The sequence below is a fragment of the Panthera tigris genome, chromosome D2, assembly GCF_018350195.1.
Source record: "Panthera tigris isolate Pti1 chromosome D2, P.tigris_Pti1_mat1.1, whole genome shotgun sequence".
In the NCBI taxonomy this organism is placed as follows: Eukaryota; Metazoa; Chordata; class Mammalia; order Carnivora; family Felidae; genus Panthera; species Panthera tigris.
This window is the reverse complement of record NC_056670.1, coordinates 60,877,666-60,903,666: the sequence shown is the minus strand read 5'-3', so window position 1 is coordinate 60,903,666 and position 26,001 is coordinate 60,877,666. Positions and strand designations below refer to the sequence as shown.

The window sequence follows — 26,001 nt, the reverse complement described above, 5'->3', positions numbered from 1 at the left end:
TTAAAGGTGCTACTCCAGTGAACACATGAATGATAGGAAAGCAAAACAGCCTTATTGCTGAGATGGAGAAAGTTTTGGCGGTCTGAATAGAAAATCAAAACACCCCAGGGGTGTCTGGGTGGCTCAGTCAGTTAAGCGTCCGGCTTCCGCTCAGGTCACGATCTCGCAGTTCGTGGGTTCGAGCCCCGCGTCGGGCTCTGTGCTGACAGCTCAGAGCCTGGAGCCTGCTTCGGATTCTGCGTCTCCCTCTCTCTCTGCCCTTCCCCTGCTCACATTCTGTCTCTCTCTCTCTCAAGAATAAACATTTTTAAAAAAGACAGAAAATCAAAACAGCCACATTTCCTTAAGCCAAAGGCTCATCCCGAGCAAGGCCCGAACTCTCTGCAAGTCTGTGAAGGCTGAGAGAGGTGAGGAAGCTGCAGGAGAATGATTAAAGCTAGCAGAGGTTGGTTCATGAGGTTTAGAGAAAAGAAGCCATCCCCGCAATATAAAAATGCAAGGTAAAGACGCAAGTGCTGATGTAGAAGCTGCAGCAAATTATCCAGAAGATCGAGCTAAGATAATTCATGAAGGTGGCTACACTTAACAGATTTCCAGTGTAGATGAAACAGGCTTCTATTGGAAGATACCATCTAGGGCTTCCATAGCTAGAGAGGAGAAGTCAGTGCCTGGTTTCAAAGCTTCGAAGGACAGGCTCACTCTGTTAGGGACTAATGCAACTGGTGACTTTAAGTGGAAGACATGGTCCACCTGCCATTCTGAAAATCTTAGGACCCTTAAGAATTACGCTGAATCTATTCTGCCAGTGCACTATAAATGGAAAAACAAAGCCTAGATGACAGCACATCTGTTTACCACATGGTTTGCCGAATACTTTAAGTCCACTGTTGAGAACTACTCCTCAGAAAAAAATATTCCTTTCAAAATATTACTGCTCATTGACAAGGCACCTGGTCACTGAAGAGCTCTGATGGAGATGTACAAGGAGATTAATGTTGTTTTCATGCCTGCTAACACAACACCCGCTCTGCAGCCCATGGATCTAAGGAGTCCTTTCAACTTTCAAGTCTTGTCATTTAAGAAATACATTCCATAAGGGTACAGCTGCCACAGATCGTGATTCCTCTGGCAAAGTCCACTGAAAACCGTCTGGAAAGGATTCACCATTCTAGATGCCATTAAGAACATTCGTCAATCGTGGAAAGAGGTCAAAATGTCAACATTAACAGGAGTTTGGAAGAAGCAGATTCCAACCCTCGTGAATGGCTGTGAGGGCTTCAAGACTTCAGTGGAGGACGTCTCTGCAGATGTGCTGGAAACAGCAAGAAAAGTAGACTGGAAGTGGACCGTCAACATGGGACTGAGTTGCCGCAATCTTGTGATAAAACCTTAGCAGATGAGGGGCTGCTTCTTATGGATGAGCAAAGTGGTTTCTTGAGATGCTGTGAAGATTGTAGAGACGACAACAAAGGATTTGGAGTATTACATAAACTTAGTTGACACAGCAGCAGCAGGGTTCGAGAGGACTGACTCCAAGTTTGAAAAAATTTCTCCTGTGGGTAAAATGCTATCAAATAGCATCACAGGCTGCAGAGAATTCGTTCGCGAAAGGAAGAGTCAATTGATACGGCAAACTTCATCACTGTCTTATTTGAAGAAACTGCCACAGCCACCCCAGCCTTCAGCACCCGCCGCCCTGATCAGTCCGTAGTCATCAACATCCAGGCAAGAACAGCCACCAGCAACAACAACACAACTCACTGAAAGCTCAGATAATGGTTGGCACTTTTTTAGCAATAAAGCATTTTTAGTTAAGGAATAGACTGGTTTTTTTAGACGTCATGCTACTGCACATTTAATAGACTACAGTGTAGTATAAACATAACTTTTATATGCACTAGGAAACAAAAAAACTCATTTGACTCGCTTTATTGCAATATTCACTTTATTGCAGAGATCTGGAACAGAACCCGTAATATTTCCTAAGTATGCCTGTATTAGAGAGAGAGAGAAAGCGAGAGCAGTAGCTCCAAAATCAGAAAGACTCTGGCCAGAATCCAGGCTCCACCTCATATCAGCCATTTGACCTTGGGCAAGTTACTTAACCTCTTTACGTTTCAGTTTATCCATCCATAAATGGGGTTAATAATCATACTTACTTCACAAGGTTGTTTTAAAAATTAAATGAGATAATAGGTGTAAAGACTTTAGCATGGGCTCCAGCACATAGCATGTTAGTGGTTATTATCATCTTCCAATTCATTTTGTTCATGTGTCATTTTTCTTCCCATCTGCCTCCCCACTGGAGGGAAAGCTTCATGGCAATGAGCCCTCATCTATTTTGTACACATCTATTTTGTATCCTCATGCCTAGGAGAGGGTCTGGCCTGTCTTCAATGCTTAGTATGCATTTGCTAAACAACAGAATGAGCCCCTCCCATCAGAGCATCCCTGGAACCCCAACTCTCACCCTAGAACTTCAGTTCCAGAGCCAGACCTAACTAGCCCCCTGCCCCCCGCCCCAGGGCAGCCAGAGCAGAGAGAAAGCCCAGGCCTCCCACCTGCCTGCCAGTGATTCCATCTATTTCCTTCTCCTCCTCTCCTAGACCTTCTTTTCTCTCTGCCCGGCCCCCCCACAGGCATCAGCACCTGCTCATTTCCCAAAGCAGCAGGATCCGGGTAATGACCTCTGATAAGCATCTTTTAATAAACCCTGTAGCTGGCTCTGTCATCCAGAAGCTATATTCTCTCCCCTTCTCACCCTCACCCCCATCTCCTCCCACTTCCTGGGCTGGCCCATAGTGCCTTTGGTGTCTCCAGGCAGGCCCCCAGATCTCCTGGGCTTCTGGACTCTGGCTCGCTGCGGAATGGCCAACAGGCAGCCCAGCCTATTCCATAAGCTTGACCCTCCCCAGAGGCCTCTGATCTCAGCAGCCTGGCCCAGCTCTGCCTGTGCCACCCTGCCTGACCGCTGGCCCGTCCACCTCCCTCCATCCCCATAGGCAGGTTTCTCAGGCGTTACCAAGGAGACCACTTGCATCCAGCCCAGGGTTGCCAAAGCAACCAGTTCAGTGAGAAGCAGCCCCTAAGCCTCTAGCCCTTGGGAGAGTCACAGACCAAAAGGAAATAGGCCTGGGCAGCTGGCACACCAGGATAGAGGCATCCCTGGCATTCCCCTGGGCAGTGCCCAGCTCCTGCCCTCCTTCCTCCCCCCTCCTCCTCCCTCTTGCTCTTGCCTATCCAGCCGCCATCTTGGCCTCTGTGATTGAGAACCAAAACCTGACCCTCAATGCACACATCTTGGAAGTGAGCACATGCCATCCCAGAGGGTCAGGGAAAAGAAGGCCCCAATATACAAAACTTCCTCCAAGACCGATTTGCTCCCTCGTGAGCTCTGGTGTTCTGGGTAGAAATCCCAGCCCCACCATTTCCGAGGTCGATGTTTCTGGGCAGCATTCTTAGCCAAGGATTCAGGGGAGGAGGTAATGGGGAGTGACTGCTTACTGGGTACAGGCTTTGCTTTTGAGGTGATGAAAATGTTCTGGAACTAGACAGAGGTGGTGGTTGCACAACATTGTGAATGTACTAAATGTCACTGGATTGCACGGTCCAAAACTGTTAAAATGGTGAATTTTATGTAAATCCTACCACAATTTAAAAGAAGATGGGAAGTGGCCCATCCAATCCTCATCTATGGGTGACCACTGGGCTGGGTAGCCCTCCCCGAAGGTTTTCCTAGTTACCATCCCGTCAGCACTTAGCACTAAGCAGGCAGGCACTCAGAAGGAGCTGGCAAAGGAGGAAGATCTTTATTCTCTGTACTTGTCTCCAGGAAGCTGGAGTCCCCTGCCCCAGTGACCCTGTGCCTGTAACTGAGAATATACACACACACTTACTGACTCCCACCTCCAAGCCTTTGCTGTATGTCCCTTCCCCAACCCTCCTCCCCACACCCTAGCACTCCTGCTTCATTCCTTATCATCTGTCCAATTTCTGCCGTTCCCTCCATGTCTGGCTCACATTCCTCCCTGGTTCCCCATTTCTGACCTATGCCCACACACATCTGGGATTTCAGTGGTCCAGCCAAGCACTTGGCCCCATTCCCTCCCTCAGCCTTGCCTCTTCAAGTAGATCTTCAGCTTGTGAATGTACCAGGATGTCAGGAGCCCTCACCTCTCGGTCAGGCATCCTCGTAACTGTCTCTTGGTCCTAAGCCCAGAGCTATGCCTTGGATCTCTCCCCTGGACACTCCTAGACCAACACTGTTCAGACCCCAGTGGGAATCACTGGCAGTGAGGTGAAGTTAGCATGTCTCCAGGGAGAACACCAAAGTCTACCACCTGACAGGTGAAGGACGAGCCTCATTTCACGTCAGCCTGACAGCCAGACTAATCTTAGATCTCCAATGTGTCCCAGGGTCCCTATTATGTCAGACCCCTTCCAGCTGTTTTAATTAAAATGGGGAGAAATCAATAGAGATTTCAATTATAGAAGGAGAGAGAGAAAAAAACAAAACAAAGGAGAGTTCCCCACCCCCAGCAAATTTCTGTATGGACACCGATAATCTAATTCACTGATAATGAATGAGAGCCGAACACAGGGTGGGTACAATCTGAGCACAAGTCCAGGTGGACAGGCTTAAAGTCAGAGTCAGTACTGAGGTCAACACCAATACAGTTGGAATGGAATTCTGGATGACCACTGATGTATCAGAGAAGACTACTAGGCCAATGCTGTTTTAGTTTGAAGAGAATTTTGAGTAGACACAAAAACAGAGTAAAGATGGCTTTATTAGGGTAGGAGAAGTCAGGATCAGTGGACCCTGGACAAAGGACACCCATAGGTGGCCATCATGGGCACACCCTAATCTTTGATCTCAGGCTTGGAAGGAGCAGAATCAAAATTCTCACGGCCACCTCCAGTAGGTGTGTGGGTAGGGACAGGGGAGTGGAATCTGGTAAATCAAGCCTGAAAGGGGATGGGCAGAGAGAGGGAGATGGCTAGAGAGAGAACTTCGCCACCATTTAGTCCCATGGAAAAAGAACTGATCCCTACAAACCAGGGAGGCAGCATAAGTGGAGTTTCCACTTAAGTGGAGGCCACATAAGTGGGGAGTCATGCAGAGGAGAAGGTTAGAGTGGGGGCAGGGAGGTGGGAGGATCCTAGACCCTCTCCTGCCCATTCCCTCCCTTGCCAAAGACTCCAGTCACAGAGACCTCACATCCCCACAATCCCAAACTTTAGGTGAAAAGAGGTATAATTACCGAAGCCTTCTCTGAACTTCCCGAGGGTCAAGGATGGAGCAAGCCAGCCTTTTTGGGGCAGTTTGTGAGCCATTAAACGCAAGTCAACTCACTAGCTCAGCTACTCTGCCCTTGAAGGGTTCAGCCTGACTTTGCCATGTTCTCTTGACTGATGCACTGAGTAGGCAAACACTCTCCCTTCCCTCCATTCTTCTCACTTGTGAGGGAGGACACTGAATGAGAAGATGTCCACAGTTTCCTCCATCATTAAGAATCTGTTTTCAATGTTCATAAGTAGTTGTTATACAGGTTAATACTTACAGCTTATTCCTGATGATAAAAAAAACAATATTGCTTATTGCAGAAATTTTTTAAAAGAGCAAAATATAAAAAGAAAGAAAAAATCTTATGTGATCCCATTACCCAGAGAAAAACCAATGTTATCCTTTTGGAAACTTTCTTTCCAGGATTGTTTGATATTTTTTTTTTTGTATTCATATATTTTTAAACAAAATTGGGATCTCACAGTCTACATATTTTTTTGTCCTGTCTTTTTCAACTGTCATTATGGTGCTGTACTGAGCATTTTCCCAAATCATCAAATATTCTTCAAAAATACTATTTTAAAGATTGCGTAATACTCCACCAAGAGGACATACCACGATTACGGGGCATTTAGGTTATTTTCCTAGTATAAACACAACTGCTGTGAACATCCTAACCTAACGTATAAGTATTTGCCTGGATCTCCATTTTGCTAGGATCAGCTCCTCTAAGAGTAATCACAAGGCCAATGAATATGTTATTTTAAAAGGTCTTGACATGTACCACCATATTAATTTCCAGAAAGACACAACAAACCTACCGATTTTCCCAAACCGAGAGCGGAAGTTCTGAAATGGTTGGAGCTAGAACACAGGATGGTGGTCCCATCCCTCCTCCTCTCCCCTAGTCTGGAAGGTTAACTGTCCAGCAAAAGAGAGGACAGAATCTAGTCAGGAGATACAGATGTGCAGCCTAGCTCCGCTTCTTGCTGGCTTCGGAAACCAAAAACAAGCATTGGTTCTCCTCAACTGTGAAATGGGTATGATTAACTTTGCTGACTACCCAGAGCAGTTTCCTCGCTCACGTGAAAAGGTGTTTGCAAAAGTTCTTTTCAACTCTAATGTTTTGTCAAGGGGTATTACCATATCCTTCTCGTCACCCAAGGGGCTGAGGAAGTGGGTTGTTCTTTGGAGAAGACCAAGGGCTTCCCTTCTTGGCTCTTAGCCATCAGAATGCCCAGGACAAGTGCTGGCTGGTTCTGAAGGTGATAGACAAGCAGCTTCCGGAAGGGAATCAGTGGGGTCTGAGGGCTTGGGAGGACACAGCTGTGTCTTGCAAGGGTCAGAGAAAACAGTGGAAGCTGCAGGGCCGAGGGCTGGGCCAGGGCTTCCTTGGCGGTGCTGGGTAGGTCTGGGGATTGAGATCGCAAAGACCTTCCTGGTAAATGTTCCTCTGTTTCAAGGCTCCCAAGCATCTCCTGTCTAGGGTTCCGAACGGACATCTGGCCTTTGGAGGAACCAGAAACCAAGCTGAGTCAGTGGACGCAAAAAGTCAACAGAGCTCTGGCCCCTTCTTCCAGGCTGCTATAAGTCAGTCCTGGATCTTTAAGATCCTGCCATGGAAGATGCAACTAGTGCTTCCAGCGTGACCTCTCCAGCCCTGGGCAGATGAAGGAGGAGACTGTGATGCTTCCCTTGAGAAGCACAGCTGGCCGGTCTGAGCCTCCTGCCACACTCCCCTACCCACTGGGCAAATGCCCTTCCTCACTCCAGCACGCTAGCATCGTGGCCTGAGTTAACTCCAGTGACGTTCCCAGTGCCGGTGGGGGAAACTGCGCAGACCCCACATAACGCCATCCTTCCGGGTTTTCAACATCACCACCCCCGGCCCCCCACTCCCGGCCCCCCACCAGGGCCAGATGCGCACCTCGCGTCTCCAAACACACACAACAGGTGGCACCTGCCCTTCCTCCCCAATCACACCTTTCCACCTCTCCCTGCCCTTCCACCTGCGCCCCAGTCCTCCGGGCTGCGCCGGGCCCGGCGGAGCCTCCCTTACCTTTAAGGGTCTGGGGGTGGCCCCGCGGCGCCCGGCTCGGGTTTCCTCGGGGCAGAGAGGGGATACTGGAGAAGTTGTTACCCATGGCATCCGGCCCCAGGGGGTTCGGCACTCGCGGGGGGCAGGCGAGGTTGGGCAGGAGCGGAGGCACGGTGTGCGAGTGTGTGCGCGCGCGGGCGCGCGCCGCCGGGGGAGGGCCCTGCTGGGGCTGCGGCCGGGGGCGTGCGGGCCGCCGCTCTCCTCCCTCTCTCGGGGCCGCGGCGTCCTCGGCTGGTCCTGCCCGCCGCGGGGGTCCTCGCGCCAGCCGGCTACCTGCCCGCCATTCCCCGCGGCGGGGACGGGGACCGCGGGCGGGCCCCTGGGCCGGGGCCGGCGGCGCCCGGGGCTCCCCTCTTCCTCCGGCTGGCGCTCGGGTTCCGGCTGGTGGTGGGCGGCGCGGAGGCTCCGGCGCGCTCCCCCGGGGCCATAGAGTCAGGGCTCCCGGCGAGGGAGGTCGGCGGCTCGGTGGCAGGCTCGGTCCCCGCCCGCGGGGACGGCCGCTGCGGCGACGTGCGTGGCGCCCTCCCGCCCGCGGGTCCGCATGGAGCGGGGCTCTGTGGAGCGCGGGGCGTGCTGGGCGCTCCCGCCCCCGCCGGCTCCCTCGCGCGACCGCCGCCCCCGCCCCTCGCCCGCAGCCGTCGCCAGGATTCCCTGGCTCCGGTTGTTATGGTGACAGCTGCGCCGGTGAATGAGCGTCTTAGTGACACGCGCGCGCCCGCGCAGCCAGATGTGGCCCCGGGGCGCGCCGCGTTCCCGCTGCCACAAGTTGTCCGCGGCGCCGGGGCCCGGCCCGGGTCCGGGTGAGCTAGCAGGCGGAAGGGCGGGGGTGGGGCGCCGGGAGACGGACTCATTCCCCGCACGGGCAGTGGAACCAGGTCTTGAAAACAGAGAAACAGTGCAGCAAGAAGGTTGAGCTCCCTGGGGGCCAGGCGCGGGGCGAGTTAGCTCTACAGTCTCCCTGGAGCCAGGAACAGGGCCCGGCGCACAGTAAAAGCTCAAGAAAACAAACCAAAAAAAATGGGGTTTTTTGATGAGTGAATGGATGATGGAATAAATGAGGTGAGATGAGAAACCCCTGCACTTGACCCTCCGCCCTCAGTTACATCCGAGGTGCACGGGCAAGGGCTCAGAACAAAAAGCCCCTACACACATCGCACTGTGGGCCGTTGGACGAATACAGAGCCAACCTAGGAGGCGGGGTTGCTGGCCAAGCTGGGAAAACAGATCTCAGGGACAAACCATCAGACAAACCACCAACTCTGAACTGAGTGGTTCTGTCAGCTCTAAGAGGTGGGGGGAGCCAGCCTCTGTGGCCCTTAGCAAAGAAGGCTCCCTGGGGGAAGGGGCTTCAGCAAGTTGTCTGTTCACCTGACCCCAGTCGATGGGCGTAGAAGATGAGCCAAGGTCCCTCAGACAGAGAATCTGCCTTCCTGCTCCTCTAGGTCACCTCTAGCTCTCTGCCTGGCTTCAGCAACTTTGATCCAGAATCCAGTGAGGGTGTAGGCTGGCAACAGGCATCTCATCCATCCTCTCACAGAAGGTTCTTCCCTCAGGTCTCATGTGATGGCTCCTTATTATTCAGGCACAGTTCATGTGTCACCTCCTGACCATACCATACCCCAGCCCCTAGGAGAGTGCCTGGCACATGACAGACTATCAAAAACTACTCGTGGAATGGGTGAATCGGCCTGCCTGCCAGCAGAACTCCACTAAGATCCCTGGAGTGAAGCTCTTTATGCCCCTCCCCTGCCCCCTGCCCCCCACCCCACTGCAGCCATCACATGCATAAATGTCTGGGACTCCAGGCGAGCTAGAAATATCCGTGACAGCTGCTCTCTGGGGTCTGGAGGGAAAGACAGCCCCCACCCCCGCCTCCAGCTTCTGAGATGCCCAGGATCACGTGCCCAAGCCAGCTGCAGAATAGACATGGAGGTCAGGGGTGCTGTCTTATTTATGGACATATCTTCCCAAGGCTCACTCCCAACCAATGACTCATGCATCAGAAATCCATGCGCCCTGAATGGCAGCACACTCACACATTTGCGTACACACCTCTGCACTCTCCCGCACGCTCATTTCTACACAAGTGCACACATAGTCTCACACATATTCATATACCCCCTGAAGTCTGCTGCAATGAGGTCACTGTGAACCGCTGCTGGCCGCGGAATAAATCTGAAGGCTCCGTATAGACCAGACTAATTCTTCTGGAGTGTGTGTGAAGTGCAAGGCTCTTGGTAGGATTTGCAGAGGGTGGCTGCAGGGAGGCTAGGCCTGTCCTAGAGTCCCACCCCTCCCTTCCCCAGGGAGGAGGAGCTGATGCCTGGGCCAGGGGGTGGGGGTGGGGCATGGAGGCCCCAAAGGTAGAGGACAGCAGGGATGCCAAGACCCCACACGGTCTGAACCTGGGGCTGTGGGCAAAGCAGGGGAGAGACAGAGAAGATCAAAGGGAAGAGGAAATGAGGGCCAGAGACTGGTGCCCATCAGAGCCCAGGGGCAGCAACAGGCTCTGCAGGGATCCCAGGGAGCCCCACAGGAAGGTGAGAGGGATCAGGGACCAACGCAGGGGACTGAGAGCAGGATGGAAATCCCCCCTGACCCAAGAAGGCTGAGGAGATAATGGAATATCAGCAGAGCCAGGAGAGGATGAGGCAAGCGAGGCGTCCCTGGCATAAAAGGCAAGGAGGCGCTGGCTGTCAGGGTCGTGCAGTGCCAGCCCTGCACTTGCTCCAGCCTGGAGTGAGTGCCTCTGAAATCTTGCACCCTAGGCCACCTCCCTAGCGTAGCCCTAGCCCTTCCGGGGAGCTCTGTACTGTGGGAAGGGACACCACGGTCAAGTGCCAACTGGGTGCAAGTGTCTGGCCAAGCAGCGACCTAGAGAAAGCAGGTGGGACCCCGTGGGACCCAGAGAAGCTGAGAGTGACCCCTCTAAGGAGTCCTGTGTCTCAGAAACCCTTTTCTGGTAAGGGCTGTGTTTAGACGCAGCTCAGAGGATCAAAAAAGTCCAGCAGCCTCCCGCCCACTGGACATTGGGCAGAATCCCTGAGGCCTCCAGGCCATTCTTCACCAAGGCAGCTGCCAGGAGGCAGGGAGGTAGCCTGTGTGGCCCCAAGGGTCCTTCCTAGCCCCGTCCTCGAAGAGAGGAGGAAGAAGGATCCCGCCAGGAAGACAAGGCTGGATGAAATCACTGTCTTGATGGTTTCAATGGAAGCTATTAATACCCATGAGGTGGGGATCCAGAACCAGTCACCGTGGCAACCCCGCCTCCCTGGTAGTGTAGACTCTGAAGGCGGTGCCTGGGGGGATGGGTGTTAGACATACATGTTTGCCTGTGTGTGCTTATGTATGCATATGTGGCTCTCCACACTGATAAATAATAAAATATTTGACTGAGAAGAATAAATTCCTTCCCTGAGAACCTGTAAGCTAAGCGCACAACCAGCCACAGGGAGGGTCCCCACCCGGCAAGCAAGAGTGGGGTTCATCTAGACCAAGCTGGGCTCCACGAAACTTGAGACCACCCAAGCCAATACATGATACCTCTCTCCCTGTCAAGAAACTAACCTTAAAATTAGAAAAAGTCGGGGCGCCTGGGTGGCTCAGTCGGTTAAGCGTCCGACTTCGGCTCAGGTCATGGTCTCACGGTTCGTGAGTTCGAGCCCCGCGTCGGGTTCTGTGCTGACAGCTCAGAGCCTGGAGCCTGCTTTGGATTCTGTGTCTCCCTCTTTTCTCTCTGCCCCTCCCCCGCTCACACTCTGTCTCTCAAAAATAAATAAGCGTTAAAAAAAGAAAAAAAAATCCACAACCATCCCTAGGCTGGGGGAGAGGGCCCCCCTGTCATCCCCCAAGGCCCAGTCCATAGTTATCGGGCGATCAGAAAACCTGTACAGGGTTGTCCCGCCTGGACTGCAGGAGGTGGCTAGACATGTTAGAGGGGGAGATCCCTGACTGCCTGACACATAATAGATACCCAATAAATGTTTATTCAGTGAATCCGTGAATAAATAAATCAGTGAATTCACCTATCAGCAGAGCTACTTAGTCAACCAAAGACACTTGCTCCGACCAGCCCACCTGGCCTGTTCCCTTGTCAGCAGTACCTTTCGCACAAAGTTTTCCCTGAGGCCGCGCCTTCCCTCCGAGGGATGAGAGTCTGTTCTGCCCCATGGAATGAGTACCATAAGGTCCAGGTGCTTTGGAATTCAGCGCCTCTCATTGCCCCAGTGACCATTTATTGAGCACTACCTGTATACCTGGCACTGTGTGAGGTGCAGTTTCCCTGCCAGCCCCACGGGGGAGCCTCTCCCGTGCTTTTGTGTATTCCAGTTTCCTACCTCCCAGGGCTAAGGCTAGGGCCGAGCACACAGTAGATCTCAACATTGTCAAGATACCAGTTTCTCCTGACTTCATCTATAGAGTCAATGCATCCCAATCAAAATCCCAGCAATTTATTTTGTGGATATCGACAAGCTGATTCTAAAGTGTGTGTCAAGAGGCAGAAGACCTGACATAACCAACACAATAATGAAGAACAAGGTTGAAGGACTGATGCTACCCAATTTCAAGATTTATATAAAGCCACAGTCATCAAGACAGTGTGCGACTGGTGAAAGAGTAAACAGATGGGTCAATGCAACAGAATAGAGAGCCCAGAAATAAACCCACAGAGAGATAGTCAACTGACCTTTAACAAGAAGCAAGGGCAATATAATGGAGCAAAGGTAGTCTTTTCAACAAATGACACATGAACAACTGGACATCCACATGCATAAAAAGAAATGAATCTAGACACAGACTTCGCACCCTTCACAAAAATTGACTCAAAATGGACCAGAGACCTACACAGAAAATGCAAAACTATAAAACTCCTAGAGGATGATATAGGAGAAGATCTAGATGGCCTTGGGTTGGGTTGTGACTTGTTAGATACATGAGTTATGAAAGAGAATTCGTAAGCTAGAATTCATTAGAATTAGGTTTTTCTGTTCTGCAAAAGACACTTTCAAAAGAATAAAAAGACAAACCACAAAGACTGGGAGAAAATATTTGCAAAAGTTTTTAAGTTTTATTTGTTTAAGTCATCTCTACACCCAGTGTGGGGTTTGAACTCATGACCCTGAGATTAAGAGTCACATGCTCTTTTGACTGGGCCAGTCAGGTGCCCGCTGCAAAAGACATATCTGATAAAAGAACGTTACCCAAAATATATGAAAAACTCTTAAAACTCAACAATAAGAAAACAAACAACCTGGTTTTTAAAATGAGCCAAAGATAGGGGCACCTGGTTGGCTCAGTCGGTTAAGTGGCCAACTTTGGCTCATGCAATGATCTCGCAGATCAGCAGTTCAAGCCCTACGTCGGGCCCTGTGCTGACATCTCAGAGCCTGGAGTCTGCTTCAGATTCTGTGTGTGTGTGTGTCTCTCTCTGCCCCTCCCTGGCTCGTGCTCTGTCTCTCTGTCTCTGTCTCTCTCTCTCAAACAAACAAATAAATAAATAAACATTAAAAATAAAACAAAATAGGAGCACCTGGGTGGCTCAGTCAGTTAAGTGGCCGACTTTGGCTCAGGTCATGATCTCACAGCACATGAGTTCGAGTCCTACATCGAGCTTCGGATTCTGGAGCCTGCTTCGGATTCTGTGTCTCCCTCTCTCTCTGCCCCTCTCCTGCTCATACTCTCTCTCTCTCTCTCTCTCTCTCTCCTTCAAAAATAAACATTGAAAAAAATTTTTAAATAAAAGAAAAAGTGCCAAAGATGTTAACAGATCCCTCACCAAAGAAGATATACAAATAGCAAATAAGCATATGAAAAGATACTCCATATGTATGTCATCAGGTAAATGCAAATCAAAACAACAAAGAGATACCGCACACACTTATTATAATGGCCCAAATCCAGAACCCTGGCTGCACCAAATGTTGGTGAGGATACGGAGCCGTAGGAATGCTCATTCATTGCTAGTGGGAATACAAAATGGTACAGACACTTTGGAAGACAATTTAGTGATTTCTTAAAAAACTAAATGTTCTCTTACCGTCCAACCCAGCAATTACACTCCCTGACACTTACCCAAAGGAGTGGAAAACGTACGTCCACACCAAAACCTGCCCAAAGATGTTTATAGCAGCTTTATTCATAATGCCGAAACTTGGAAGCAACCAAGATGTCCTTGGGCAGGTGAGTGGATAAACAAAAACTGTGGTACATCCAGACAACAGAATATTACTTGGTGCTAAAAAGGAATGAGCTATCAAGCTGTGAAAGACATGGGGGAAACTTAAATGTATATTACTAAGTGAAAAAAATATGAAAAGGCTACTTACTGTATGATTCTAACTATATGGAATTCTGGAAAAGGAAAAACGCTGAAGACAGTAAAGAGATTAGTGGTTGCCAAAGGTTAGGGGGAGGGAAGGATGAACAGATCACAAAAGAAACCATGAAACTACTCTGTATGATAATGTAGTGGTGGATACATGTCATTACACACTTGTCTAAACCCCGTAGAATGTACAACACCAACAGTGAACCCTCATATAAACCAGACTCTGGGTTACAATATGTCAGTGCAGGTTCATTGATTATAACAAATGTACCACCTTGGTGGGGGATATTGATGATGAGGGAGGCTACCCATGTGTGGGTGTATATGGGAAATCTTTGTATTTTCCATTCAAGTTTGCTGTGAACCTAAAACTGCTCTAAAAAATAAAGTCGACTTTCTATTAAAACACTTTTTTTTAATATTTATTTTTGAGAGAGAGACAGAGCATGAGCTGGGGAAGGGCAGAGAGAGAGGGAGACACAGAAACTGAAGCAGGTTCCAGGCTCTGAACTGTCAGCACAGAGTCTGACGTAGGGCTTGAACTCGTGAACCAGGAGATCCTGACCTGGGCCGAAGTCTGCTGCTTAACCACCTGAGCCACCCAGGAACTCCTAAAGTCCATTTTTTAAAAGGGTCATCTTACCTTCCTCCTATGGCACACACACATTAGACTAATGATTCTCAAACTTAGCATGCATCAGAATCATATACAGGCAGAGGGGCAGGGAGAGAGGAGAACATGGCTGACAAAATGCATATTCCCAGGCCTTGCCTCAAGAGATTATGGGAAAGCAGGGTAGGAGGTGGCTGGGCAGCGAGGGGGAGCCCCAGCCCCTTTCTCTGCTCCACAGACAGACTTGCCATCTGGGAGATAGCCCCTAGGTCCATGGTCAATTGTAAGATCTTCATAAACCCCCAAACTTTTATCCTTGGAGCTCAAGCGTATCAGGTCAAACATACTAAAATATACTACACCCCACATTAAACATAATTTTCTTACCTTAAACATTTTGAGAGGATTTATGTAAATTTGGTTTTTGGAATCATTGGACTACAAGGAACTCATTGAATTTACAATTGGTTTTATTTCTAAGCAATCATGCATGTGTTGGATTTCTTGCCAAGCGAGAAAAACCTACAATTGTCTTTAAACATAATGAAATCTTTATGAGTACTCATTTAATGATTAATGAAGTTGACACAACATTAAATTTTGTAGGCAGGTAAGTAAATATTTATTAATTTTGATTTTGAAATTTTTTGATCATAATTTGGAGCCAATAATGTTTTGTTTTCCCCCAGTCTTAAGCAGACCCTTAGAAAGCTCATAGGCCCAAGTATTGAGACTATCATGCCCATGGATAAAATCCAGGACTGAGGTCAAGCACTCCGAAGGTTGCATCTAAAAGGAGAGTGGAGGGAATCCTGGGTGGCTCAGTCGGTTGAGCACCCAACTCTTGATTTCGGCTCAGGTCATGATCTCACAGTTCGTGAGATTGAGCCCCACATTGGGCTGTGTGCTGACAGCGTGGAGCCTCCTTGGAATTCTCTCTTTCCCTCTCTCTCTCTGCCCCTCTCCTGCTCGCATGCACCTGCATGCACATGTGTTCTCTCTCTCTCTCTCTCAAATAAATAAACATTAAAATAAAATTAAATTAAAGTTAAATAAAAGGACAGTGGAGGCCCCTGCTACGCACAGGAAGGAAAAATACCCAACACCAGAAAGAAGACCACAAGTATCCCTGTCTAGGAAACTTGTGTAGTGACTTCAAAGGAGTCCAGCACCCCTCTTGAACCATCCCAGGACTACTGGCTCACTAATAGTGACAGGTGGTATTTATGGAGCACTCAGTCAATATGTACCGGGTCATGGTCTAAGCAATTCATCTGTATCAATTATTTAAGCCTGGGCCCACTCCTGTAAGGTAGGGACTATTATTATTATTATTTTATTTTCACCATTTCCATTTTATAAACGAAAACCCCCAGGCGTAAGGAAACTAAGACACTTGCCTAGGAGCTGATGAATGAAATGCTGAGGTACAGCCCTCCAGTGGTCTGAACCCAAATCTCTGCGATATTGTGCCTGCCCCAGAACGGGATTCCCCCAAGTGCCCAGCCTCAGAAAAACACCTGTTGCAGAGAAGGTGTCCTCACTGAGTTCCTGAGCCTCAAAACTCTGAGGGACCCAGAAGTCTCCCAGGCGCTCTGACTCAGCTCTCTGGAAGTTAGCCAGGGAGCGCTCAGCCACTAATGAACATGAAATAGATTGAAAATAACTAAACAGAAAAAAATGTTTTTAATGTTCAAAATAGTGACAATACCCCAGAGCATCCCTTTTCTCTCATAGATGTTTTAAATGACGATTTCTTGCCAGGAAAGCCCTTCTAAGAATGTTACAAAGACCAGAGAATCGTAAAGGAAAAGTATGATAAATATGACTATGTAAACCCTTAAAACTCCTTTATGGCTAAAACAAAAAAATAGTCAGGAGGCACGTGTCCAATAAGCCAATAGTCTTCACTTCAAATGTCCTTCACCCCTGGACCAGGAATAGGAAACACACGTCTCTCCACTATGGTTGGCGGTGTAACATCTCTGTCCTGTCCACCTGTCCCAAGGGAGGTGTGGAGGCACTAACTTGTTTCCACCCTCCCCCAAAGACGCATGGGTGGGTGGGGGGGGCTCTCTGCACAATGAGGAAAGTTTTCTCTCAGCAGAGTGAACAGTGACCGTGTCCCCATTTCTCCCTGCCCCTCTCAATCTCTCAACAGCCACCACTAGGTGGCGCCAGAACTCCATTGGAATCCCCGTTCTCACTGGCAAATATTTCCAGGCGGGGGCGGGGGGGGGGGGGGAGGGTAACCCTCAAGTCAATCCAAAATGGTTTAAATATTTACAGGTTGCTCTTTTTCTCTCTCAAAACAAAAAGGGATTTTTCTTTTGGTGGGGAGGAATACATGTCCTTATCGCTTCCATGACCTGTTTCATTGTGAAGAAAATGTATCAGTGAGGAAATTAGCCCTACTCTTTAGCCACTGACGTACTACCCTCTGGGTGTATTCGCTTCATGAAGGCCACTTTCTTATCCTTCGTCTTGTGACTGGACCTCCAGAGGAGACCTCCCCATCGCAGTTAGCTGGACCAAAGAAGGTCAAACCTACCAAAAAAGACTCTCTTCCGGGACCGAGGAACTATCTCCCCAAACTCAAGCCAAGTGGAGGTCCTCTTCAGAGTGCTCCAGTTCACACTGAGATGCCGCCCTGGCATCTGGTACCTGATGTGGGCACCTGTGTGTGCCCAGCACCAGCACAGCACCATCATGCCCAGTGAACAGCTGCCGCCATGTGGCTGAAGCTTGAGGGTGTGTGGCCTATAATAACGGGGGCTTCCTAGCTTGGTTCTCTGAGCACCTGATCACCCTCTCAGCTGGGATTTGCCACTCCCCCAGCCCAGCCATCTTCCCACAAACACCTCTACATCTACTCAACCACGATGGGCAATCTCAGAAATCCCAGGAGCTTGTGCAGGCAGGCAACGGGGGAAAGGGGCCCTGGAGCCACTCTGGCTTTGGTATTTATTGCATAGAAGTGGAATTCAGAAGATCCACCCGGATGGGTTCCCCTGGCCTCAGATCAAACGACCTGTGTTTGTCCCCAAGTCTCTGCCTTTGGCCCAACGTCTAGCGTCATCTCGTGTCGGATGCTCCCCCTGGCAGGATTTCCATGCCAGGAAACCAGCCCCCCTCAGCAGAAGCTAGAAACAACTTCATGTCAGTTTGGTTAGAAAAATCCATGTTCACAGCTTGTTAGTCATGCGAAAAAAGAGGTGAAAATAATACTACGGAACCAGGCTTCTCTCTTTCTTCTTCTGAAAAAAGGAATTAGAAATGTATTATGAGGGGCTCCTGAGTGGCTCAGTCGGTTGAGTTCCGACTCTTGATTTCGGCTCAGGTCATGATCGGGTCATAGGACTGAGCCTCGTGTTGGGCTCCATGTTGAGCATGGAGCCTGCTTAAGTTTCTCTCTCTCTCTCTCTCGCTCTCTCTCTCTCTCCCTCTCCCTCTTTGCCCCTCTCCCTCTGCCTCTGATTGTGCGCCTATGCATGCACATGCACACACACACACACTCTCTCTCTCTTTCAGATAAATAAATAAGAACAAATGTAGATTTAAAAAAAAAAAAAGAAAGAAAGAAATGTTTTGTGAACCAAGGAAATTGTTCCACATTCTGCAACCAGCGGGATGAAGACCAAAAATTTAAGTGTAGAAGAATGCTAATGTTTGAACTAGAATATTTTATTCTGTGTAAGTCATATATTTTAATCCTATTTTTTTAATAACATTTCTCAATTTATATATGGAAACATATTTTTTAATTCCATAAATCCACCGTCTGGATAGCCTCTTTTTTTTTTTTTTCTTTTTTTGTTAGATCAAAAGCAGGCTTATTTTATTTACACACAGAAAAACCTATTTACAACTCCAGGTGTGGATATGTACCTAGCAATACAGGAGACATTTGCTTCCACGTAGGCACTATATAAATTAAGATCATAAATATGAGAGGTAAGCCCCCACTGAGGGCACAAAACAGCCTCTTACTGACCTTTAAAAAAATTTTTTTTAATGTTTATTTAGAGAGAGTGCACGTGCATGCCGTGAGCATGCACATGACCCCACGCATGAGCGGGGATGGGGCAGAGAGAGGGAGACACAGAATCCAAAGCAGGCTCCAGGCTCTGGGCTGTCGGCACAGAGCCCGATGCGGGGCTCAAACTCACAGACTGCAAGATCATGATCAGAGCTGAAGTTGGATGTTTACCGGACTGAGCCACCCAGGAGCCCCTGATCTTTTAAAAATAAAATTCATATGTATGCATTGAAAATCAACAGCACAGAGAGGTATAAAATGGAAAAAAAAATCCCCTTTCCCCCACCACCCAATAACTGTCCATATCTCATGTATCCTTCCAGCAAAAAGGGTACACAATACCAGACACACCTGGGTGGCTCAGTCGGGTAAGTGCCCGACTTCAGCTCAGGTCATGATCTCACAGCTGGTGAGTTCAAGGCCCACATCAGGCTCTGTGCTAACAGCTCAGAGCCTGGAGCCTGCTTCAGATTCTGTGTGTGTCTCTCTCTCTGACCCTCCCCTACTTGTACTCTGTCTCTCTCTCAAAAAAATAAACATTAAAAACTTTTTTAAAAAAGAAAAGTGTACACAATACCAAAACTTTTACATATTTATATTATTTTTACTTAGAAGAGGTTATACTATGGACAATATACTAAACTGTGGTTTTTTAACCTACCCTACGATCTATGAAAGGTCTTTTCATATGAACACACGTAGATTTGCTTCATTCTTCTAATAGCTGCATAAATACCATTTTATGGCTGTGACATAATTTACTAAAACAGTCCCCTGTTGATGCAATTTTGGTTGCTTCCAGTTTTATTGCCATTCAAAACACAGTTACAATGAATATCCTGTTCGTTTATCTTGGCTATTTCTACTTTACCTTGGCAAATCTATCCATAGGGCAAATTCAGACCAGTGTAATTGTTAGGTCCAAGGGCATGTATATTTAAATTTTGCTTTAACTATATTGCCAAATTGTCATAGAAAACCCCTAAAAACTTGTACTCTAATCATCAGTGTATGAAAGCAGCCGTTTTCCGAAGTCCTCACTGACATCAGATAGTATCAACCTTTTGGTTTCCAACTATGTGGCAAGTTTAAAAAGGTACCTGGTTGTTTAGATTGCATTTACTTATATGTGAGAATGAGAACCTTTGCAGGATTGTGGCCACTTGTTTTCCTTTTTCTGTGAATAACCCATTGACATCGTTTGCTCATTTTCCCCTAGGATTGTTCATCTCTTTTTCTGATTTATATGATCCCTCTGCAAATTAAGGAGCATAGGCCTTTGTGTGGCTTGTGTTTGGCAAATGCCTTTTTTCAGTTTGATATTTTTCCTGTGTTTGTCGGTATTTTGCCCACAGGAGTTGAGGCCTCCATTAACGCTCTTTTCCTTCGTAGCTACTAAATTCTGTGCTCTGTTCGCAAAGGGTGCGCCTGGCCTCTACTAATGAATACATTTGCCTACATTTTCTTGTAGAATTGTTACGATTTTAGTTTTTATGTTGACGTTTTTGAGCCATGCGGAACTGATTTTGGTATAAAGAATGAGATGGGAATTCGGTTTGAGATTTTCTCAAATGGTCGGCCAGCTCTTCCAATGTCTTTTGTCAGATGCCCCCCCCCCCGCCCTCCCGACCCTTGAAGAGCCACGTGGCTCCATGTGGTCCCCAGAGTGGAGCCCGCGTCAGTGCCACGTGGCTTTCCCCCAGGTCCGCCAGAGACACACCAGAAGGTCCCGTCAGCAGGATCCCGCAGAGGCCTCCGTCACCAGGGTGGGGGAGCAGCCGGGCTCCCGGAGATGGAAAGGACACCGCTGCTGTGCTAGACACGAGGGAACAATGGTCTCCTGTCCCGAGAGATGAGTGGGACACGCATCCAGTGTCTTCCTCATGAAGGAGAAAGAGAAAGAGAAACCTCAGGGGAGAGTGTACTCACTATAGAAAGAAGAAACAGAGGGGCGCCTGTATTTCTGAAGACACACATTGATCCACACATGCTGCCCATGCATGCCACGCACACGTGTGTATACACACGCACCCACAAGCACACGTGCACCCTGACACATTCGTACGCACGTGCGCACACACTCACACTCCAGATACGCCCAGTGTCTCTGATAAGGGCACCCAGACTTCAAGAACCCTCTCAGTCACAGGAACTACAAGAGTGGTAAAGTCAATGTTTCTCAAATGATATCCAGATTCCTGTTAAAGGACAAAAAAATCTGGGAACCACCCCCCCCAAGATGTATCTGCAAGATCCTAATACAAGTAAAAGCAGGCAAGAAAGAGACCAAGACTTGTTCTATAAAGATCTCCCGATTGCAAAGTAACACATGTTTAAAACTGCTAGGGGCAGCTGGGTGGCTCAGTCGGTTGAACTTCCGACTTCAGCTCAGGTCATGATCTCGCGTTCGGTGAGTTCGAGCCCCGCGTCGGGCTCTGTGCTGACTGCTCAGAGGCTGGAGCCTGTTTCAGATTCTGTGTCTCCCTCTCTCTCTGACCCTCCCCCGTTCATGCTCTGTCTCTCTCTGTCTCAAAAATAAATAAACGTTAAAAAAAATTAAAACTGCTAAAAAGACCTAAGCCATCATTAAAATGAAAATGTGAATTGAAAAAATTTTCCCAGAATTAAAAGACCCAGAAGAACAGAGTCATAGACCCCTGGAGTGGTGTAGGGGTTTAAAAGAAAGGCTGGCGCTCTGGAAAACAGTGTGGAGTTTCCTCAAAAAATTAAAAATAGACCTGCCCTATGACCCAGCAATAGCACTGCTAGGAATTTACCCAAGGGATACAGGAGTACTGATGCATAGGGGCACTTGTACCCCAATGTTTATAGCAGCACTCTCAACAATAGCCAAATTGTGGAAAGAGCCTAAATGTCCATCAACTGATGAATGGATAAAAAAATTGTGGTTTATATACACAATGGAGTACTATGTGGCAATGAGAAAGAATGAAATATGGCCCTTTGTAGCAACATAGATGGAACTGGAGAGTGTTATGCTAAGTGAAATAAGCCATACAGAGAAAGACAGATACCATATGGTTTCACTCTTATGTGGATCCTGAGAAACTTAACAGAAACCCATGGGGGAGAGGAAGGAAGAAAAAAAAAAGAGGTTAGAGTGGGAGAGAGCCAAAGCATAAGAGACTCTTAAAAACTGAGAACAAACTGAGGGTTGATGGGGGGTGGGAGGGAGGGGAGGGTGGGTGATGGGTATTGAGGAGGGCACCTTTTGGGATGAGCACTGGGTGTTGTATGGAAACCAACTTGACAATAAACTTCATATATTGAAAAAAAAGAAAAAATAAAAAAATTAATTAAAATAAATTAAAAAATTAAAAAATAAAAGAAAGGCTGGGTTGGGGCACCTGGGTGGCTCAGTACATTGAGCATCCGACTCTTGGTTTTGGCTCAACTCATGATCTCAGAGCTGTGGGATCAAGCCGCACGTCAGGCTCTGTGCTGAATGTGGAGTCTGCTTGAGATTCTGTCTGTCTGTCTGTCTGTCTCCCTCTGCCCCTCTCCCCTGCTCGTGCTCTCCCTCTAAAGTAAAAATACCAAAAATATTTTTAAAAAGAAAAAAGGAGGAAAAGCTGAGTGAAGGCATTATCATGCAGGTCTACAGGTTTTTTTCAAAATGTTTTGTTTATTTATTTATTTAGAGACGGAAAGAGCGAGCAAGGGCTGAGGAGGGGCCGAGAGAGGCAGAGAGAGAAGGAGGAGAGAGAATCCCAAGTAGGCTCTGCACTGTCAGCACAGAGCCTGATGTGGGGCTCGAACTCACAAACTGTGAGATCGTGACCTGAGCTGAAATCAAGAGTCAGTCACTTAACCAACTGAGCCACCGAGGGGCCCCTATGGAGTAAAGTAAGTCTCTCTCCAATTCTTCCCTATATTTCTGCCTCTCCTGTTTCAGCAGACCCGGGCTCCCAGCCACAAAATGGGATTCTCTCACCCTTTTCCCTTGTTCTGAATACCCTTTGAGTATTTCCAACGAAAACAGTTCATGATTTTTATTGGGAAATTTCTAAAATCATTATTATGAAAGTAGATATTTAGAAAATGCAGAATTTTTAAAACGCAAAGTCACACTCATACCCGGGGAGATAATATCTCTTTAAGTTGTGGTGAGCTGACTCGGGAGCTCTGTCTCCCCTCTCAGGTTGGATCTGTGAACAGGTTGGCCTGGGGGAGACCTTGTCCCGGTTTCTTGCGTGTTCTCCCAGAAGGATTGTTTGATCTTTTCCGGAGAGCCCCTAGGTTACAGGGGGCTGGGGGCCCTCAGGGTGAGCAGCCCAGCAGGTGATTAGAGTTGGAAGGTACAGAAGGAGATCCCTGCTTCCTTCTTGGCTCTGTCCCCACCAGGCTGTGTGACCTCTGACAGAAAACCAGCCTCTCCAGGACCCGCACCCACCTGAAGAATGTGGCGGGGATGGTTCTCAGCTACATTAGGAGCCCGGGAGAATGAACCAGGCTAGACCAATGGAATAGGATGGAGACCCCAGAATTGGACTCACAAACGTATGGCCAACTAATCTTTGACAAAGCAGGAATGAGTATCCAATGGAAAAAAGATAGTCTCTTTAACACATGGTGCTGGGAGAACTGGACAGCGACATGCAGAAGAATGAAACTAGACCACTTTCTTACACCATTCACAAAAATAAACTCAAAATGGATGAAGGACCTGAATGTGAGACAGGAAGCCATCAAAACCCTAGAGGAGAAAGCAGGAAAAAAACCTCTGACCTCAGCTGCAGCAATTTCTTACTTGACATATCTCCAAAGGCAAGGGAATTAATAGCAAAAATGAACTATTGGGACCTCATGAAGATAAAAAGCTTCTGCGCTGCAAAGAAAACAGTCAACAAAACTAACAGGCAACCAACGGAATGGGAAAAGATATTTGCAAATGACATATCAGACAAAGGGCTAGTATCCAAAATCTATAAAGAACTCTCCAAATTCCACATCCAAAAAACCCAAATAATCCAGTGAAGAAGTGGGCATAAGACACAAATAGACACTCCTCTAAAGAAGACATCCAGATGGCCAACAGACACATGAAAAGATGCTCAACGTCACTCCTCATCAGGGAAATACAAATCAAAACCACACTGAGATACCACCTCACGCCAGTCAGAGTGGCAAAAATGAACAAATCAGGAGACTATAGATGCTGGCAAGGATGTGGAGAAACGGGAACCCTCTTGCACTGTTGGGGGAATGCAAACTGGTGCAGCCGCTCTGGAAAACAGTGTGGAGGTTCCTCAAAAAATTAAAAATAGACCTACCCTATGACCCAGCAATAGCACTGCTAGGAATTTACCCAAGGGATACAGGAGTGCTGATGCATAGGGGCACTTGTACCCCAATGTTTATAGCAGCACTCTCAACAATAGCCAAATTACGGAAAGAGCCTAAATGTCCATCAGCTGACAAATGGTTAAAGAAGATGTGGTTTATATATACAATGGAATACGTGGCAATGAGAAAGAATGAAATCTCGCCATTTGCAGCTATGTGGACAGAACTGGAGGGTATTACGCTAAGTGAAATGTCAGGCAGAGAAAGCAGATACCATATGTTTTCACTCATATGTGGCTCTTGAGAAACTTAACAGAAGACCATGGGGGAGGGAGGGGGGAAAAAGTTACAGAGAGGGAGGGTGGCAAACCATAAGAGACTCTTAAATACTGAGAACAAACTGAGGGTTGGTGGGAGGTGGGGGAGAGGGGAAAGCGGGTGATGGGCATTGAGGAGGGCACCTGCTGGGATGAGCACTGGGTGTCGTGTGGAAACCAATCTGACAAACCAATTAAATTATATTTAATATAAAAAAAGAAGTTTCGCACTCAGGGTCACACTTGCATGCCCGTGATGGCCCTCCCACCTCCTCCAGCTCCCTCCCCATTTTCCCTCCCACAGGTAATCCTGTCTCATAGGACCCGGACTAACACACTCATTATGTAAAATACAAATAATAAATGAGACCCAGCTTTCTGTCTGTTGCTACCTCATCAGAGATACAGACCGCACAGATGGTTATGAAACTTGCAGGACACATTTGGGATGGTCTGGCTTAAAATACAGGCTAAGTGACCCCTACAAAATTTATTTTGCAGGTCCGGGGGTCCCTCAAACAGTCTGGCCCTTATCCTTCAGGGAACTGAAGGCAAGACACAGCGGCAGACCCGCGGGGCGAGTGTCAAGAGAAGAGGCAGAGATGTGCCTCCGAGCGAGCGAGCGAGCGAGCGAGCGGAGGCCTGAGCTGCCCGTACTGGCACTCCCAAGGGAGGAGCGGCCCCCGGTGGTGGATTCACAGTGGTCGCTGGTTGTCCCAAGGAATTCCAGGCAGCCCAGCTGGCACGTGTCCGTGTGGGCCCTGCAACAAGTCTGGAAGGACACACGCCGACGCAGGGACAAGGAGTCTCTCTGGGGGTTGCCGTGATGGGGACACGTTCATGTTCCGTAATTTTAAACGCTTCAGAACGCTGTGATTAATCAGGAAAAAAATGGAGTTTTTTCTCGAAGTTATTAGAGACTATAGAAACAAAGGTGGTGGGGTGCCTGGGTGGCTCAGTCAGTTAAATGGCTGACTTTAGCTCAGGTCACGATCTCATGGTGCATGAGTTCGAGCCCTGCATCGGGCTCTGCACTGAGTGTGGAGCTTGCTGGGGATTCTCTTTCTTCCTCCCTCTCTCTGTCCGTTCCCCACTTGCACTGTCCCTCTCTCTCAAAATACATAAATAAACTTAAAAAAAAGAAAAAGAAACAAGGGTGGTGAGTGCGGCTGCAGTACTTGGGGTGAGCGCCATGGAGACGGGAGGGTTAGGCTGGGTCTCTGAGGAAGGATACAGAAGGACACTAACCTCACGTGCCCTACGGGGTGGCGTAAAGTTGCATTCATGACCATGAGGACCCTGGGTCTGAGGAAAGGACAACAAAGCTGATGTATGAACTTGACTAAGGCCATCACTTGGAGCCCAGGGGGAACCACTGGTCCAGGCTGGACAGAGCAGGGCACAGTGGGATCAGGACCAACCAGTCCCTAAGGTTTTTCTTTATCTCAGAAGTCACCCTGGGCTGAGTGAGGAAGCCAGAGAGACAAAGATTGAGGAGAAGCCTGAGTAGCTGGGGTCTGGCCACCTCACCCACCCTGGCAGGCTCCAGGCCCAAGGACCACTGATCTGGGACCCCAGGAACAGACCCATGGGCTCCTCTGACAGCCTCGCTCCTCTCCCCAAGCTGGGCTGCCAATGTCAGAAGTGGGGGTCAGTAGGACAGCTACAGGGTGGACAGCAGGCAAGGAGAAGGGAAAGATAGAAAGAAGAGGCAGCAACAGTGAGAGACAGAGACAGAAAGACCCCCGGAAAGACACAGAAGGACACAAAGAGTCACACACACACACACACACACACACACACACACACATACACACACACACTATGGTAGAATCAGAGAGAGACAGAGACAGAATGAGAGACAGAGAAAGAAAGGGAGAGAGACAGAGATTAGGGCAGGACCCACATTCTACTCATTGGCTTCCTAGGAGCAAACAGGGAGGCAGGTGCAGGCCAAGTGGCCGGCAGAGACGACAGAGCCTGAGATGAAATGAGAGCTTCTGGGCATCACTATC

At 48.4% G+C, this 26,001-nt stretch overlaps 1 protein-coding gene and 1 long non-coding RNA gene across 3 annotated transcripts in view; both read right to left on the bottom strand.

The window, feature by feature from the left end:
- The window catches only part of NEURL1 (neuralized E3 ubiquitin protein ligase 1), a 78,084-nt gene extending 70,089 nt beyond the window's left edge, over positions 1-7,995 (bottom strand). The window contains exon 1 of the mRNA XM_042960781.1: positions 7,347-7,995. Within this exon, the coding sequence (XP_042816715.1) occupies positions 7,347-7,431 (85 nt within the window). The 5' untranslated portion in view covers positions 7,432-7,995. The remainder of the gene's footprint in view (positions 1-7,346) is intronic.
- LOC122231928 lies at positions 4,773-6,788 on the bottom strand. Of its 2 annotated transcripts, none has more exons than XR_006209221.1 (3): positions 6,109-6,788; positions 5,265-5,573; positions 4,773-4,968 (listed from the first exon to the last, which is right to left on the bottom strand). It is a non-coding gene; the product is annotated as an uncharacterized LOC122231928 (long non-coding RNA). The 2 variants fall into 2 exon arrangements; XR_006209222.1 differs by having other exon boundaries at positions 5,265-5,518.
- Positions 7,996-26,001: the final 18,006 nt, after the last annotated feature.